Raw genomic sequence first — 14,519 nt, 5'->3', positions numbered from 1 at the left:
TACCTGTTTAAGGTTAATACTTGTAAAGATTGTATAATATAAAAACTGTTTAATGTGATATAATATAATATAATGTACAATGAAATGTCTTCCTCCGTTTTAGTGATCTTGCTTGCTTACTGCTTGAGAAAACATCTCTATGAAGTGTAATGGTAGCAAATCATCTGATGTCAAAATCATGTCGGAGAAGAGATGAGGAGTTTTGTTTTGAAACAAAATGTTGATGTTTCAGAATGAAACGGATCACTTTTCAATTCCATTAACCCTAACAATTCTACTGCAACTACTATTATGTACTTTCTAATAAGAGCAATCAGAATAGCAGGCAAATAATAGTACATAAATAAATAATGGTAACAATAACTATTAGTATAATATTAGTTATGATCTGAAGTTATTCAAATAATGGTGATAATACAGCAATTATAAAAAAAATCCTCTAATAGCGTAATTGTTAACCAAGACATGCCATCAGTTTTATTGTTTGCAGTATCAGACACATATCAATTTTAATACATATCGTACATTTCATGTTTTAGACACGATATCATGTTAGACATGAACATCAATAAGCTAACATTACCTCACGTTAACAGTTGATAATGTGAAAAATGCTTAAAGGAAAATGTGATATGATAGTACTAGTTTATAATAATTACCTAATAATTGTTTGAATCCCACCATATTGAATGACAGACTGGTGCTCCATGAACTGGCAGCAGTAACGTATTTAACTTTTTTTCAACAAAATTTTTGGGAAAAGAAAAAACTTAACGTCACTCCTCGTAGATCATAAATGTTTGAATACCAAACGGCTCGTTGAAATCAGTTGAGAAATGTAAACGTTATAGTGCTTTTTATCCAGAAAAATGGCAGCTCCCCCGTTCACTTGTATGTGTTTACGGGTCAGTCTTGCCCTGTCCAATATGGCGCCCACATTGATGTACGATCCAGGAGTCAATGCGGCGTCTCTGTATATATGTCTATGCTCCCGGCAGCACACATGCAGCCTTGTGTAGGCTGATTGGACATTTGGACAGTGTACACCCACACAGTCTGCTGTGTACTGGCAACACACGGCGAGCACTTGGCTAATTCCCCGGCATCAAATCTTTTTTTTTCTTAGCTTGACACCCCCATGTGCATTGCTAAAGCATAAACAGCCCCAGGATTTTTTATTGCCTCTTGCCTTTTCCATGAGGAAATGACTTGGCCAGCAGCCGGTGCAGGCAGGTCACTGTAACCTAGTGATGGAAGGCACTAGTGCCTGTTCCCTGTTAACACAGGCAGCAGCAGAGCCAGCAGCCAAACGCAAAAACGTCAACAAAAGCTCCCCACCACTTACCGGCAGCACTTTTATTGCTCTCAACGTTAACGGGCCAGTTTTCTCTCTGCATCCATATTCAACATGTCTCTGCTAGATCGTTTTAGCAAATGATCTTTAAAGCTGTTGCTCTTTATTTCGGTGCATCTGAGCGATGATTAAGCTTGATGTTTTCATGGCTTCTACTGTATGCGTGTGATTAAGCAAAGGCAATCTTGCTTTTCAATCCTGCTTAAATACCCCGTAGGGACTGAATTCAAAGAGCAGTCTGACCCAGAGTCTTCCCAATCTGCTGGAAATGTTTATTTTTCCGCCTAATAGCATCTATTTTTCTCTAACTCTGGGAAATAGTGTAACCAAATACAGGCTCAGTGATTCTAATCAGGTTATACTAGATCAAGAGTCTGCTTTGCTTCCATTTCAGTATTTTCTCTCTTTTTGTCCTGTAGTCTACGCCTCTGTTGAACCCGGCTGGCTCCAAGCAACATACGAGGGAAGAACAGGTCTAATCCCCGAGAATTATGTCGTCTTCCTCTAAACATTGCATCTTTTTCATGGTATCCATGGAGAAAAAAAAGCAATACACAATGTTGCTGATTGTTGTAATGTTCCTATTATTGCTGGTAACTGATATTTCTGCATTTTGTGGCTTGTGTCTTAGGAGATATCAAGCATGGCAGTAATGCTTTAACAGTGCTAGAAGTCCAAAATATGTGCCTCATTTTCTGTAATGACTTCGTTGTGAAATGTTTGGGGAATCTGCAGAGATTCACAAGTTAAGAAGTAATAGAGTGCTCCAGGGTTATTTTTACAGGCCAACCAGGAAGTTAGCATCGCCCCCCCGGTTCCCTCGACTTGGATTACTGGAGAAAAATAGGCTTGTTTATGTTAATCTTAAAATAATCTCCACAGATCAACACCGCTTTTATCATTTTTGAAGCTTAAATGCAATCACCAGGATTAAAAAAGCTAACGTTAAGGTATAAACAAACTACACCACGGTCACGTAGCACAAGTATACACAACAACGCTGTAACGAAGGACAAATCGGCGTGATGACGTTTAGCAGTCTCATTTAGCAACCGCCTTTTTAAAGACACATAAAGGCTTCAAATACACAAGTGGGGTATTTATTGATATATTTTATATCGTAAAATAAAACGTTAAAATCTCTTAAGCTTGCGTTAACCACAGATCTTATTTCAGGCTTCTAACTACAAAACGTAGCTATAGGGACGGTCCACATTTCCCATCATGCCTGCCTAGTCCCAAGTGCTGGACTGGGTAGTTTACGTTTGCTGTTTTATGTTCCAAAATGCAAAAGTTACTTTTGTTAGTGTTTGTAATGTAATGTGTCTGTTCAGAACATGGTGGTTCATGTGATTTTTTGGATTATTGTGATTTTTATTCTGGTTTATTTTTTTATTTTTTTGTTCAAACCATGAAACACTCAGCCACCTGTTACATTTCTTGAGTCCAGCTGGATTTTCCTTCAAATGTACGTGTGGGCAGAGTCGGAGAAAAAAAAAAAATCGTCAATCCTGCTTTTGATTTTGATGGTCGAGCTCGAAAGCCAATTTCGATCGATTTCCGAATTAGAATTGTAATTATGACACCCCGACTGAAAACTAGTGATGGGAGTTCCTGCTATTTTTAGTGAGCCAGATCATTTGGCTCAGCTCACCAGAAGAGCCGACTCTTTCGGCTCCCAAACGGCTCTTCTTTTTACCACTTCTGCCTTTTATAAGTCAGCCAAATGTATCACTGTTTTGACCTGTGATTATTATGTGTGCACATATATCACTTAAATTATTCAAAATAATTATACTAAACCTTATAATTTCCAGAATACCATAATTTTACATACTGCTTCGTTTCCGACTCACTCATCTTGTCTGCTATTCGCGCACCGCACTCCTCTCTCTCTTTCTCTCCTCCTCTCCCTCCTGCTCTGTACCTGTAGACCGTTAGCGGAGAAGATCATCCTATCATTCTGCCTTGAATTAATTAAAACAAAATTTAAAAACGGCTCTCGGGCGGGAGCCGGCTCCCATCGTTCACTTAAAAGAGCCGGCTCGTTCGCGACCGACATATCACAACTAAAAACCCATTGACTTCCAGACGAGGAAACCGGAAGTGTTAAAATGCTAACTCATTGCCAGGTTGTAGAACTCCTTCCTGTAGCACTCTATAGGTATGACATTATTGTTGGATGTAAATATATTACCCATCGACTGCACTGATGTTTTTAGTCCCAGTATTAACCTCCAGAATCACAAAATATTCACACCCAATTTCACAAGTTTTATTCTCAGAAATATATTATCTTTTAACTTTCCCATTATATCAACATAACAATTTCCTTTCATCAAGCCGTTAGTTTCATAAACATTTTCTATTCGCTGTAATCGAACAAACTGTGATTTATAATAATGATAATAATGTAATCTATTAGAGTCTAATAGAAAAAAGCATAATGGGTTTTGCACCTTAACTTTCATGTTTATGGCCTGTGATCATTGTTCATCCACTGAACCTGCTCACTGCTGCAGTGCACTTTCTGGTTAGCTACACGGTACTGTACTGTACATTAACGCTCATGAGTCCTTCTGTAGTTGCTAATCAAAAATATTTACTTTGTGTAACTGTTTATAACTTTAAATTATCACACCAAATATATGCCCGTATATGTAAAAATGTGTTTTTGTACAATGTCATGAATGCTATGTTCATGAAGTGAACCTTTTTTAATGCCTCTTGTGGTACTTTACTCACTAGTACACTGGTGTACTAGTAATGACAACTAGACATGTATCAGATTATATTATGTTAAAGATACCATTTAATATTTAATTTTTCTATTACTGTCACAACATTTCCAAAGTCCATAATTATCTAAAAAGTTAACTTCAGTGATACTATTTCAGAAACACTTTCACTCTTCAGTTATTACAAACTGACTCTAAAGTAAAAAACACTTTCTCCGGTGGCCAAAAAATGGATTCGGAAAGGTATTTGAGATCTCGCCAAGATCAGGATGTTCTTTTCCATTTACATCTTAAAAAATGCGAGGTGGCCTTGAACCCTTCATGCCTGAATAATACTCCCTCACAGTCTGGATTTGCAAGGGGGAAATGATGTAATATAATGTATTGTATCATTTGGCATCCTTTTTCTACAGCAAACTTGTTTCCTTGCAATCATCTACTGTGTCTTGACGGTGCATAAACATGTCTATAAATAAACAGCGTGATTTATTAGACCTGTGGTCCAAAGTTTTTGTCACAGTTGGTGAGTTTAGCTTGTGCCCACTGCGGCGAGAAACTCTATATTCAACATGTAAAACAGGTTGAACAGATAGAATGTATTGTAAGTGTATTAAAATACAGTTTTTTCTTTGTGTCCCTACTTTTAGACGGTTGTGTTTTTCATAGGGCTGTCAAAGCTAACTCAATAGTAATGCGTTAATGCAAATTTGTTAACGCATTAACCTGGTATCATCTGAAACTAGAAAACCTCAGGAATCCATTGGTACCAACCATGTCATATTAGCTTGTCGCAAAGGAGGCAATGTGCGATCAATTAATCATGTTTAACTATGGACCATCATGCAATTAATCACGATTAAATATTTGAATCGATTGACAGCCCTAGTTCTATTATAAAAAATCACACATTTCAGGTATCATGCAGCCATGGTGGAGGTGTGCTCTGACTGAAGTATTTCTGGCTCACTGAAAATCACAGTAAGTATTTATTTTTAATCAAATGTTTTACAGATGGTTATCTTGCCAGTTTCTCCTCCCTGAAGTAGGTGCAGTAGATCACTCTGCTACCCTAAAAGAATTTCATTAGTTTAAGTAGTAGCATGTTTCAGTGGCTCCTGCATGTCTGCTGTTATTAAGAATGAAATGTTCATGAGAATGCTGATTATTCAAACTTTTTTTTTTTACTTTTTTGTAAAAATATCAGTATCTCTAGTGGTTCTCAAAACCTCCTGTACATCGCCTAGTAAGAACCATCTACACACAAGCTTTAAGATGGGGAAGGTTGGATACACCAGAATGATACAGAGGAGCTTTATTGATTGATGCCTCTGAATTTATAGATAGTCCTGTACTAATAAAACATCTTTTTAGGGAACAAGTTCATTCTGTTTCAATGTTAGAGACAGTTAGAGGCTATTTGGAAAAGTGTAGATGACTGACTACAATAGTGAAGGCTATAAAGAATCCAGTAATCGTGGGGTGAATAATCCAGTCACCAGATGTCTCCGCAGATCTGTGGCGTCTATATGCTGGCTTCATCACTTGGTGTGGAATATGAGGGGCCTCACCATGCCTGCCAGGACCTTGGGAAGCTGGGAGGCAATGACCTCCGTCATCATCTCTGGAAACTCCACTTTCATGGCGTCTGCCTGGATGAAGGTGCTCAGACAGAACAGGTTGACCTTTTTCACTATCTGTCGGAAAGAAATAAAAGAGACTTTCAAGTTTGTCTTTTTTACTCATTAAAGTAGCAGTTAGATTAAAGCGATAGTTTCGGTGTTTTGAAGTGGGGTTGTATGAGGTACTTATCTATAGTCAGTGTTACTACCTACAGTAGATCAAGGTCAGCACACGCCCAGTTTGGAGAAACAGACAGGAGTTACCGTATGGAAGCAATTACTGCTGTGGACGGGGGCAGCAGCAACAACGTATTATCACCTAAAGGAACGGCTCACCTAAAAAATTTATGTTCGTTAAGTGTATATTTCTAATATTTTTACCGCTTTATTTTACCATCACACAGCCCTTTCCAACAGGGAACTGAACTGAAAGGGAAACTTGTCTATACTCAATTCAAAGTCACCAGACTCCGTTAACAAAAACAGTATATATCACTTTCAGTTCAGTTCCCCATCGGAAAATAGACTAAATATATTGTACACTTAAAGCAGCAGTGGGTAGAATTGGAGCAAATATGATTTTAAAAAGTTATTTTTATAAAACTATAAATCACTATATCCTGACAGCAGTGCATGAGCAGGTAATCTGAAAAAAACATCATGTGCCTCTGTGTCCTCCGGTGCTCCTTATGACATCAGCAAGATTTCACAGACCGGAGGAAAACAACCAATCAGAGCCGAGCTGGAGCCTTGCAGTCTCTGAGCAGCTGTCAATCACTTGCGAACTCCGATCAAATGGTCAATAGGAGGCGCTGATCAAATATGAATCAATATTCTGTTACTGTAATGCCTATTCCTTGCATAAAATGTTTTCAGAAACATCTCGTAGTGTACTGTTTAGCTGTAAAATGAGAAAGTTTGTGACTCGGCAGCCATGTTGAGATCAGTTGAGGAAATACCAAGCACTGCCCACCAGCCGGAAAAAACTTTCTCATTTTACAGCTAAACAGTACACTAACAAGATGTTTCTGAAAACATTTGAGACTAGAAATAGACATTACAGTAACAGAATATTGATTCATATTCAATCAGCGCTGCCCAGTTTGACTGTTTGATCAGAGTTCGCGAGTGATTGACAGCTGCCTCCGTTGAATGAACAGCCAATAGGAACGCTCTCTCCCTCTGAAATGACCTGTGATTGGCCAAAGTCTCCTGTCACAGGCTAGATTTTTTAAAGCCTGAAAACAGAGCCATGAGGAGGAGCAGAAGTCTAGTTATCTCTCAGAACACTTGAATTACAATATGCTGAAAGGTTATTATGCGATTTTTGCCCAATGATGCCAAAAACATTGTGCCTACTGCCGCTTACAAGTGGTATTGACTTCTATTTAGGTGAGCCTTTCTTTTACATGGCTAAAATACGTTTTGCTGCCGGCCCCGTCCACAGCAGTACGCTGCTTTGCTCCTGTCTGCTTCTCCAAACTGGGGCCGAGACGTCCGTCATCTACTGTAGGTTATACACCGACTATGGATACTGTAAGTACCTCACACAACCCCAATTAAAAACACCCAAACCGTCCCTTTAAGATGAAAATCAATGTTGTTGTACTCAGATCTAAAAGGTGAGCGTACATCATGCATGGCGTCCATCAGTTTGGTGAGGTGGTAGAACCGCTGTGAGCTGGACACCAAGCCCTTCTCCCTCATGTGGATCGCCTTGGTCAGCTCCCGGATGTAGTTTTGTCTCATGTCTTCAAATGCTGCCTGACTTTTGAGTCCCTCAAGAGGCACTGAGAACAGACAGGACACTTAGAGATTAAAATGTCTCTAAACAACATTCCGCACTTCCAGACGTAGAACAGTGATTCATTAGACAGTTTTAAAAGCTAAACAAACACTAAGGAAATGTAACAGAAATCCCACGCAACAATGATCGTAAAACTAGAACTTGATAGCATCTGCTACATAAATCTTTAAAAGGTCAAATTAGCATGTACAACACTCCCTTTACCGCTCTACAGTAGAGGATCATCAGAGCTTCACATCTCTGTTTGCAACACTGTAACCACTGAGTGTGGTTCATTCAAACAGGAAGGTTAACAAGAGGTGAAAAGTGTGTCATTTTGATTCATGAAATATTGTGGCTTTTTTACCTGTGTTGAGTAATATTATGGCTTTCATGCAGAGAAACTCCTCGCGGCTAACTTGGAGATTGGCAAACTCCTGAGGGATGAACTGTATCGCTAGACACAGGTCATAAATCGGAGATCTCCTCATTTGCTCCCTGAAAGACAAAAACATAAAAATGGTTAATGTTTCGGAACAACCGAGAGCCTCTTTTTCATCCAAAATAAACAAATAAAGTTATGACTCTTAATCATCAGGAAGGAAAAGCCACCTCTGTGATGATGGTTACTTACTGACTAAGAACCAGATCAGGTGCAAAGTATAAATATTCACTGGTGACGTTCTGAAAGGAGCGCCACCCAAGAGAGAACACCATCAGGTTCATCCACGAGTACTGGATGAGGGTCATCTGATCGGAGATCTGAAGGTTACGAAATCCTTAGAAAGAAAACAAAATCCTGTATTTAGTTGGGTTTTTTTTTCATATAGATGCAATCTGTCATAACATCTGTGCACTAATATTAGGGATGCACCAATACCAGATCAGATATCGGGCTGATAACTGACTCAAATAGCTGGATCGGATATCGGTGACAATGGAGCTGATCTATTAAAATTCAATTCTATGTTTATATACATGATATACTGGAATTTTATTTAAGTTTTGAACAATTTGTTTCTGCATTAAAAAGGTTAAATTGTAATTTCTTTTAATTTTGAAGAGTCGAGTTTTGCCAAGTTGTTGGTGTACAATTTATTATTAATTTAATAATAAAGAACAATTCAGTAAATTTATATCTATGTATTTAATTGTTACATTTTGTTTTACAAAGTTAGGAAAGTGATGTTTAAGTCAAGCCTGATGTTGTCTTGCACATAAAAGAATGATCCCAGTCACTTCCACACAGTGAGGCATACAGCTAATTAATTAAACACTGGTATTGGATTGGTACCCAAAGCCCAGGTATCGCTATCAGGACTGAAAAAGTCGGATCGGTGCATCCCTAACTAATATATCATCATACTCAGCACATTGGTTTTCCAGTGCTATATTTCTCAGCTTACAGCTTGATTTCTAAATATTTCAGAAAATGTTAACATTTCCTGTGATAAACTAATTATTATTATTATTTATTTGATACCACTTAGAATCACTTCTCTCATAACTAATATTCATGGCCTTCTATCTCAGTCAGTGTTTAAGGCCGAGACCTTCGGCGAGACCGGCCGGCGGATCCCCATGGCGACAACTATGGTGACCCTGAGCTGCAGAGCGCCGTTACCTGGCAGGGACTTGGACCACTTGACGATCCACAGCAGCTGTTTCTCACACAGCCTGTTGAGGCTGTTGAGCAGAATATGCGGCCCTTCGAGCTGGGTGCTGTCGTAACCGGAGTACACCATCTCCGGTTCGATGTTTTCCAGGATATTGATGATCTGTTGGGAGAGTTGCACCTCACGGATGCCTGGTATGCAAGACATGGAGGTCAAGGCCTGATTGTCGCTGGACATGGCCAAGTGGGACTGGAACATCAGGGACGGGGCCATGCCCAAGGCTTTCAAGGCCCCGAAACGCTTTAGCTTCCTGCCTGTGACACAAGCGCAAGGCCGGGTTAGATATGATGATAACACATCGCTGAGCTGTTTCCATCTATGCCAAGAAAATTCACAATTTTGCAAAAGGATCTTGTTTAATTTGTCTTTTTTGATCTGAGCCCTTTTAACATTCTCTCCGATGCTGATCATGAAGGCTTAGTGCTACATAAACAACCAGTTTTATTTCTGCCATATGGGTGCATTAGCTCCGTGTTAGCGTGCAAAAAGAAAATTGTACCTCCGAGCATCATTCCCGCTTGATAGCACTTTCGGAGGCGACACGCAGGGCAATTTTTCCGCCGAATTTTGTCCACAATGCAATCATTTCGCCCGGCGCAGAGGTAGCTGTGATGGCCTGTTGAGTAAAAGGGGAACAGACAAAGCAGGCAATTTTAACAAGCACTTGATTTTCAAACATGTAAGGAGGAGGAGAGGCACGTAATGAGGGGGGAAAAGTGTTGAAGGGGCTCTTGACTATTAACATGGCTACTCCATCCGCACCGAGGCGGTGTTCTCAGGAGAGATCTAAAGGAGAAAATTAGATAGAGGCAAGGCTGTGAGGACAGAGTGACACGGCCATGGTGAGACATAGTGGCTCTTATATATCTCACGTTGAAAGATAACAAGGAAAAACAAGTCCGAGACGAAGAACACGGTGAACATTGGTCAATGTGATACTGTTGGTAATGACCTCTAACGACTACCATAGAAGGTCAGTCAAATTTGATGCGTTAACTCCTTTTCAATGCGATACAGCGTTCACTGTACACTTGTAATAGCTGACATAATATTTAATCACAGCCTGTAACATCGCCTTTAATGTTTTTTATTTAATTTTTCTCATCTTTTAGTTTATTTGGTGGGAACACTGATTAACAGAAAGAACTTAATAGGTTGGCACCGGAGACATATTTTTCATTTTCATTTACAGGCACCCTAAAAAATCAAGTTTGTACATTATACAGCATGTTTAATGTAATAAAGTAACAACAGCAGGCATGAAACTACACATGCACCAAACAGAACACAGGCAATGGAAAAAGGTTTATCATAGATTGGAGTGGGGAAATGAAAACCAAAGGAGGAGCGCAATTAAAACAGTCATGCACGTTTGATCAGCTGTCACTGGCCAGATGTTTAAAAGCATCTTGAAATAGAATACAATCTGGGAAATAAAGCAGTTAAACTGTCTTCTGTAGCTGATGGCTTTATTCCCTACAGCATATGTGGGAGGCTTGGACAATATTTGACTGAAAGCGTATACAAAAATAAAAGAAAAGGAAACTTTGTGTAAAGAACGCAACATCTCCAGAGGCAGATAACAGTTTGTCTTTGCTCACCTTCGACTGCTCTTTTAAAAAAGACTTTGCAGCTCCCGCAGGTTAAGACTCCGTAGTGGCAACCAGATGCCTCATCCCCACAGATCACACACAGTCTCTGAGGTGGCATACTGGAAAAAGAAAAGAAAAAAAACATACATTGATGAGCTCATCAAAGAAGCTGAATTCATGAAAAAACTGCAGACAGGTCCGTGCCGTCTTAAGCAGAACACCTTGATTTTAAAACGTTTTACAAGTAGGTGAAATGTACAATAGATCAGTGTTTCTCAAAGTGGGGTCCGGGGACACCCAGGGACACGTAGCAATCTCAGGGGGGTCCGCAGAATAATTAGCTATAAATTATTAAATGATGCTGTATCATTTAAAAGTGCATATCTAACAGATGGGGACCATTTGCGCCAATTAAAACAAACATATTGTGTCCATTACTCCCACCCATGTTAACTCAGAAACTCTGTTATGATTTTTAATTTTTAAGTTAATTTTTTAAAATGTTAAGCATTTACTGAAAGTCAGCATTAGACTGGTAAGTTTACATGTTTGGATTTATTAGGACTTTTCCAGTATTGCTACTGTTCATTTTCTGAAAGATCACTTGTCTGAAATGTGGGCTGTAAATGCTGTCAAGTTGAGTCCAAATGCAATTAGAATAAAATTGCCCTCTGTTTAAAAGGTAGGCTATATTAATATTGAATAACATAACATTACATTATAACAATAACATTTCAAATTTCCCCGCTGTGGGACTAATGTAGGATTATTTCATCTTATCTTAACATGATTCAAATTGAAATGTGTTTTCTGTTTATCACTATGAAACATGTCTGAAGTATTTAGGTTGAATTGTTTTAGAATACAAATAGTTCCATTTAAGAGTACAAATGGTAATAAGCTAAACTTAATCGGTGTTACGATTAAGACAATTTTGGAAAATGTTCTCCCCTGTGAGGGGTCCCTAAAAAGTTTGAGAACCTCTGCAGTAGATCAACTGAGTTTGATCCTTGAGAACTAAATGTTGCTTTAATTAAGTCTAAACTCTGATTGGCTTGTTTAACCCTTGAGTGAATTTAAAGCTTATTAAAGATGCCCTTGTGTTTGCAAGGTAAGACTGAGGGACAATTGAGGACCCAGAGTTTAGAGGGAGTAGAGCAAGAGATGGTTACAACTTGTTTAAGGGTCCAAAAGTGACCAAACTGAAAACAGAACAAATGTGATCAGATCTTCTCTCAGCCTTTTGAACTTGTGTTCAATACAAATGAACTTGATTCATAACGTTTCCAAGAGAGACAGATGTCAGTTTAGATATAGAGACATGACTCCTTGTCAGATAACAGTTTGTTTTTTCCATTTGCTCTGACTCAGAAATGACCAGACTGACTTATAATAATTACTATCTGATCATCAATGTATGTAGCCTATAGAGGCCCAGTTTTGATTATTCATGTTTCCATCACGGTGAAGGTGTGTAGTAATGAACTAATTACCCGGGGAACATGGAGAAAGGTGATGAGTTCCTCTGAGCCAGGCCTTGGTTCTGGTTCTGGATCCCATCATAGCCGCTGTGAGCGTACGGGTCCTCGGTCCCCCCTGCTGAGGGGCACCAGTACTGGGGCTCAGCCGGAGACGTCTGCATCTGCCAGCGGGGAACCTCGCTCTTGTACATGGACACATGCTGCTGATGATGCTGCTGATGCTGGTTCACCTGCTGATGCTTATGCTGATGCTGGGCTGGGGACAAGCCAGACCTGGAGTCAGTCCTCACCTGGCTGAGAGCCCGTACCTGCTCCGACTGGTTCAGCTCGATCATACAGTTTTGAGATCCGTCCAGGACCGGTCGAGGAGCCGCAGCAGCAGCCGAGGTGAAACTGCTCGACTCCCCGTCACTGAGCTTCGTGTCGCTGTCACAGCAGCTGTCCAGAGCGGCTATCTCCGCTGATGGGTCGAAGCTGGAGCAGGACTGGTCCATAATCACAGAAGGCTCCTTCTCATCTTTGATGAACTTACACGCTCCGGATGTCGGGGACGGGTTCAAACTCGCGCGTGAATGCAAACTTTCGGCTGTGGCCACATTGGTCCTCTGCAATTTGACAAAGTTGCCCCAAGACACCCCGTCACACTTGAGATATTCACCGCTGCGGTCATAAAAGTGTTTGCCATCTAGCATGGTACAGTCTTTCAACACGGCGCTGTCGCTGTTTGTATTTGACCCGTGGAACAGATAGCCGGCGGTGCCGAAATGACGCACGGAGGACGACATGCAGGTTTGGGACGGTGACTCGGTAGAGAATCTGGTATTAATGTACTCGGCTTCAATCAAGTCACTTACTCTTGAGTCGGTGGAATCAGCGATGGAAGTACTGATGGTGCTCATCCTCCCGGTTACTTTACTGTCCATGTTGTGAGCGCGCAGCACACAGTAGACGGGAGTGCGCTCCGAGGTTGGACGCTGTGTGAGGAGTTGGACGCTGTGTGAGGAGTTGCTGCTGCTGCAGAGTCTGTCCACTTATCCTCCTCCCAGTCGACACAAGGCTGTGACTACGTCTTTCTTTCACATACGAGTCTATTCCCTGCAAGTTAACTGCTGTTCAGAACAAAGAGAAACAACTTTTAGCCTGTTGATGGTGAGGGATTAAAGTGCGTAATTATGAGCTCTTTCACAAAATCAAGCCGGCCTGTTTAAGTAGATTCAAGTATAGTCCCCTGTTCTGGTTGGAGGTGTCATGTTTCACAGAGTTCCAATAGCTTTCCTCATTCAGACCAAACAGCCAATCGTCCAAAGGATGCCAGAGGAAGAATCAATGCAGAGAGCCTGATGGAGAGATGTATGGAGCTACAGCACACCTACAGGAAATGAGCCAGCCATTAGTCTCCACCCTACTGGTCATGAATGAGGGACAACATGACGACATGTTTGGCCAAATTAGAAAATATTGGTGCCTTTTGAAGATGAGACAATGAACTACAATGCTTTCTCTAAGTTACTTACGCTAAATTTTGGCGAGGAAAAACTGGCATGGCCATTTTCAAAGGGGTCCCTTGACCTTTGACCTCAGGATATGAGAATGAAAATAGGTTCCATGGGTACCCACGAGTCTCCTCTTTACAGACATGCCCACTCTATGATAATCACATGCAGTTTGGGGCAAGTCATAGTCAAGTCAGCACACTGACACACTGACAGCTGTTGTTGCCTGTTGGGCTGCAGTTTGCCATGTTATGATTTGAGCATATTTCTTTATGCTAAATGCAGTACCTGTGAGGGTTTCTGGACAATATTTGTCATTGTTTTGTGTTGTTGATTGATTTCCAATAATAAATATATGCATGAAGCAGCATATTTGTCCATTCCCATGTTGATAAGAGTATTAAATACTTGACAAATCTCCCTTTAAGGTACATTTTGAACAGATGAAAATGTGTGATTAATTTGCTATCAATCGCAATTAACTATGGACAATCATGTGATTAATCACAATTAAATATTTGAATCGATTGACAGCCCTTTCTTTGTTATGAGTGAGTTGTATCTCGTGTAGCTATAGGGTTTGTTTGTAATGAAGAAGCAGGTTGGAGAATCAGAGGACCAAATTATGTCCGTCCCATTTGTGCTTTGTTTTAATTTTACATCATCCAATCGAAGTGACTGTGAGCTGTTCAAGTAAGTTAACAGAGGGTTATGTAAGGTCTGTAATAATGTCAACGCAATTCATTTCTGTTTAATTTTCAGATGTTTTCCATTTTGCAC

General features: G+C 40.1%; 2 protein-coding genes across 3 annotated transcripts in view; one reads left to right on the top strand and one right to left on the bottom strand.

Moving 5' to 3' along the window:
- The window catches only part of arhgap42b (Rho GTPase activating protein 42b), an 87,229-nt gene extending 82,975 nt beyond the window's left edge, over positions 1–4,254 (top strand). For both annotated transcript variants that reach the window (XM_074640438.1, XM_074640440.1), the window contains one exon: positions 1,774–4,254. In XM_074640438.1, coding sequence (XP_074496539.1) covers positions 1,774–1,862 — 89 coding nt within the window. In that variant the 3' untranslated portion in view covers positions 1,863–4,254. The remainder of the gene's footprint in view (positions 1–1,773) is intronic.
- On the bottom strand, positions 2,784–13,577 carry pgr (progesterone receptor). The gene is made up of 8 exons (XM_074640444.1): positions 12,259–13,577; positions 10,775–10,884; positions 9,673–9,789; positions 9,122–9,427; positions 8,132–8,276; positions 7,865–7,995; positions 7,344–7,501; positions 2,784–5,786 (listed from the first exon to the last, which is right to left on the bottom strand). The coding sequence occupies exons 1-8, from the start codon at positions 13,167–13,169 to the stop codon at positions 5,631–5,633; spliced, it is 2,034 nt and encodes a 677-aa protein (XP_074496545.1). The 5' UTR covers positions 13,170–13,577; the 3' UTR covers positions 2,784–5,630.
- Positions 13,578–14,519: the final 942 nt, after the last annotated feature.

This window comes from Sebastes fasciatus, chromosome 7 (assembly GCF_043250625.1).
Source record: "Sebastes fasciatus isolate fSebFas1 chromosome 7, fSebFas1.pri, whole genome shotgun sequence".
NCBI lineage: Eukaryota > Metazoa > Chordata > Actinopteri > Perciformes > Sebastidae > Sebastes > Sebastes fasciatus.
This window is presented reverse-complemented; position numbering and strand designations above follow the sequence as displayed.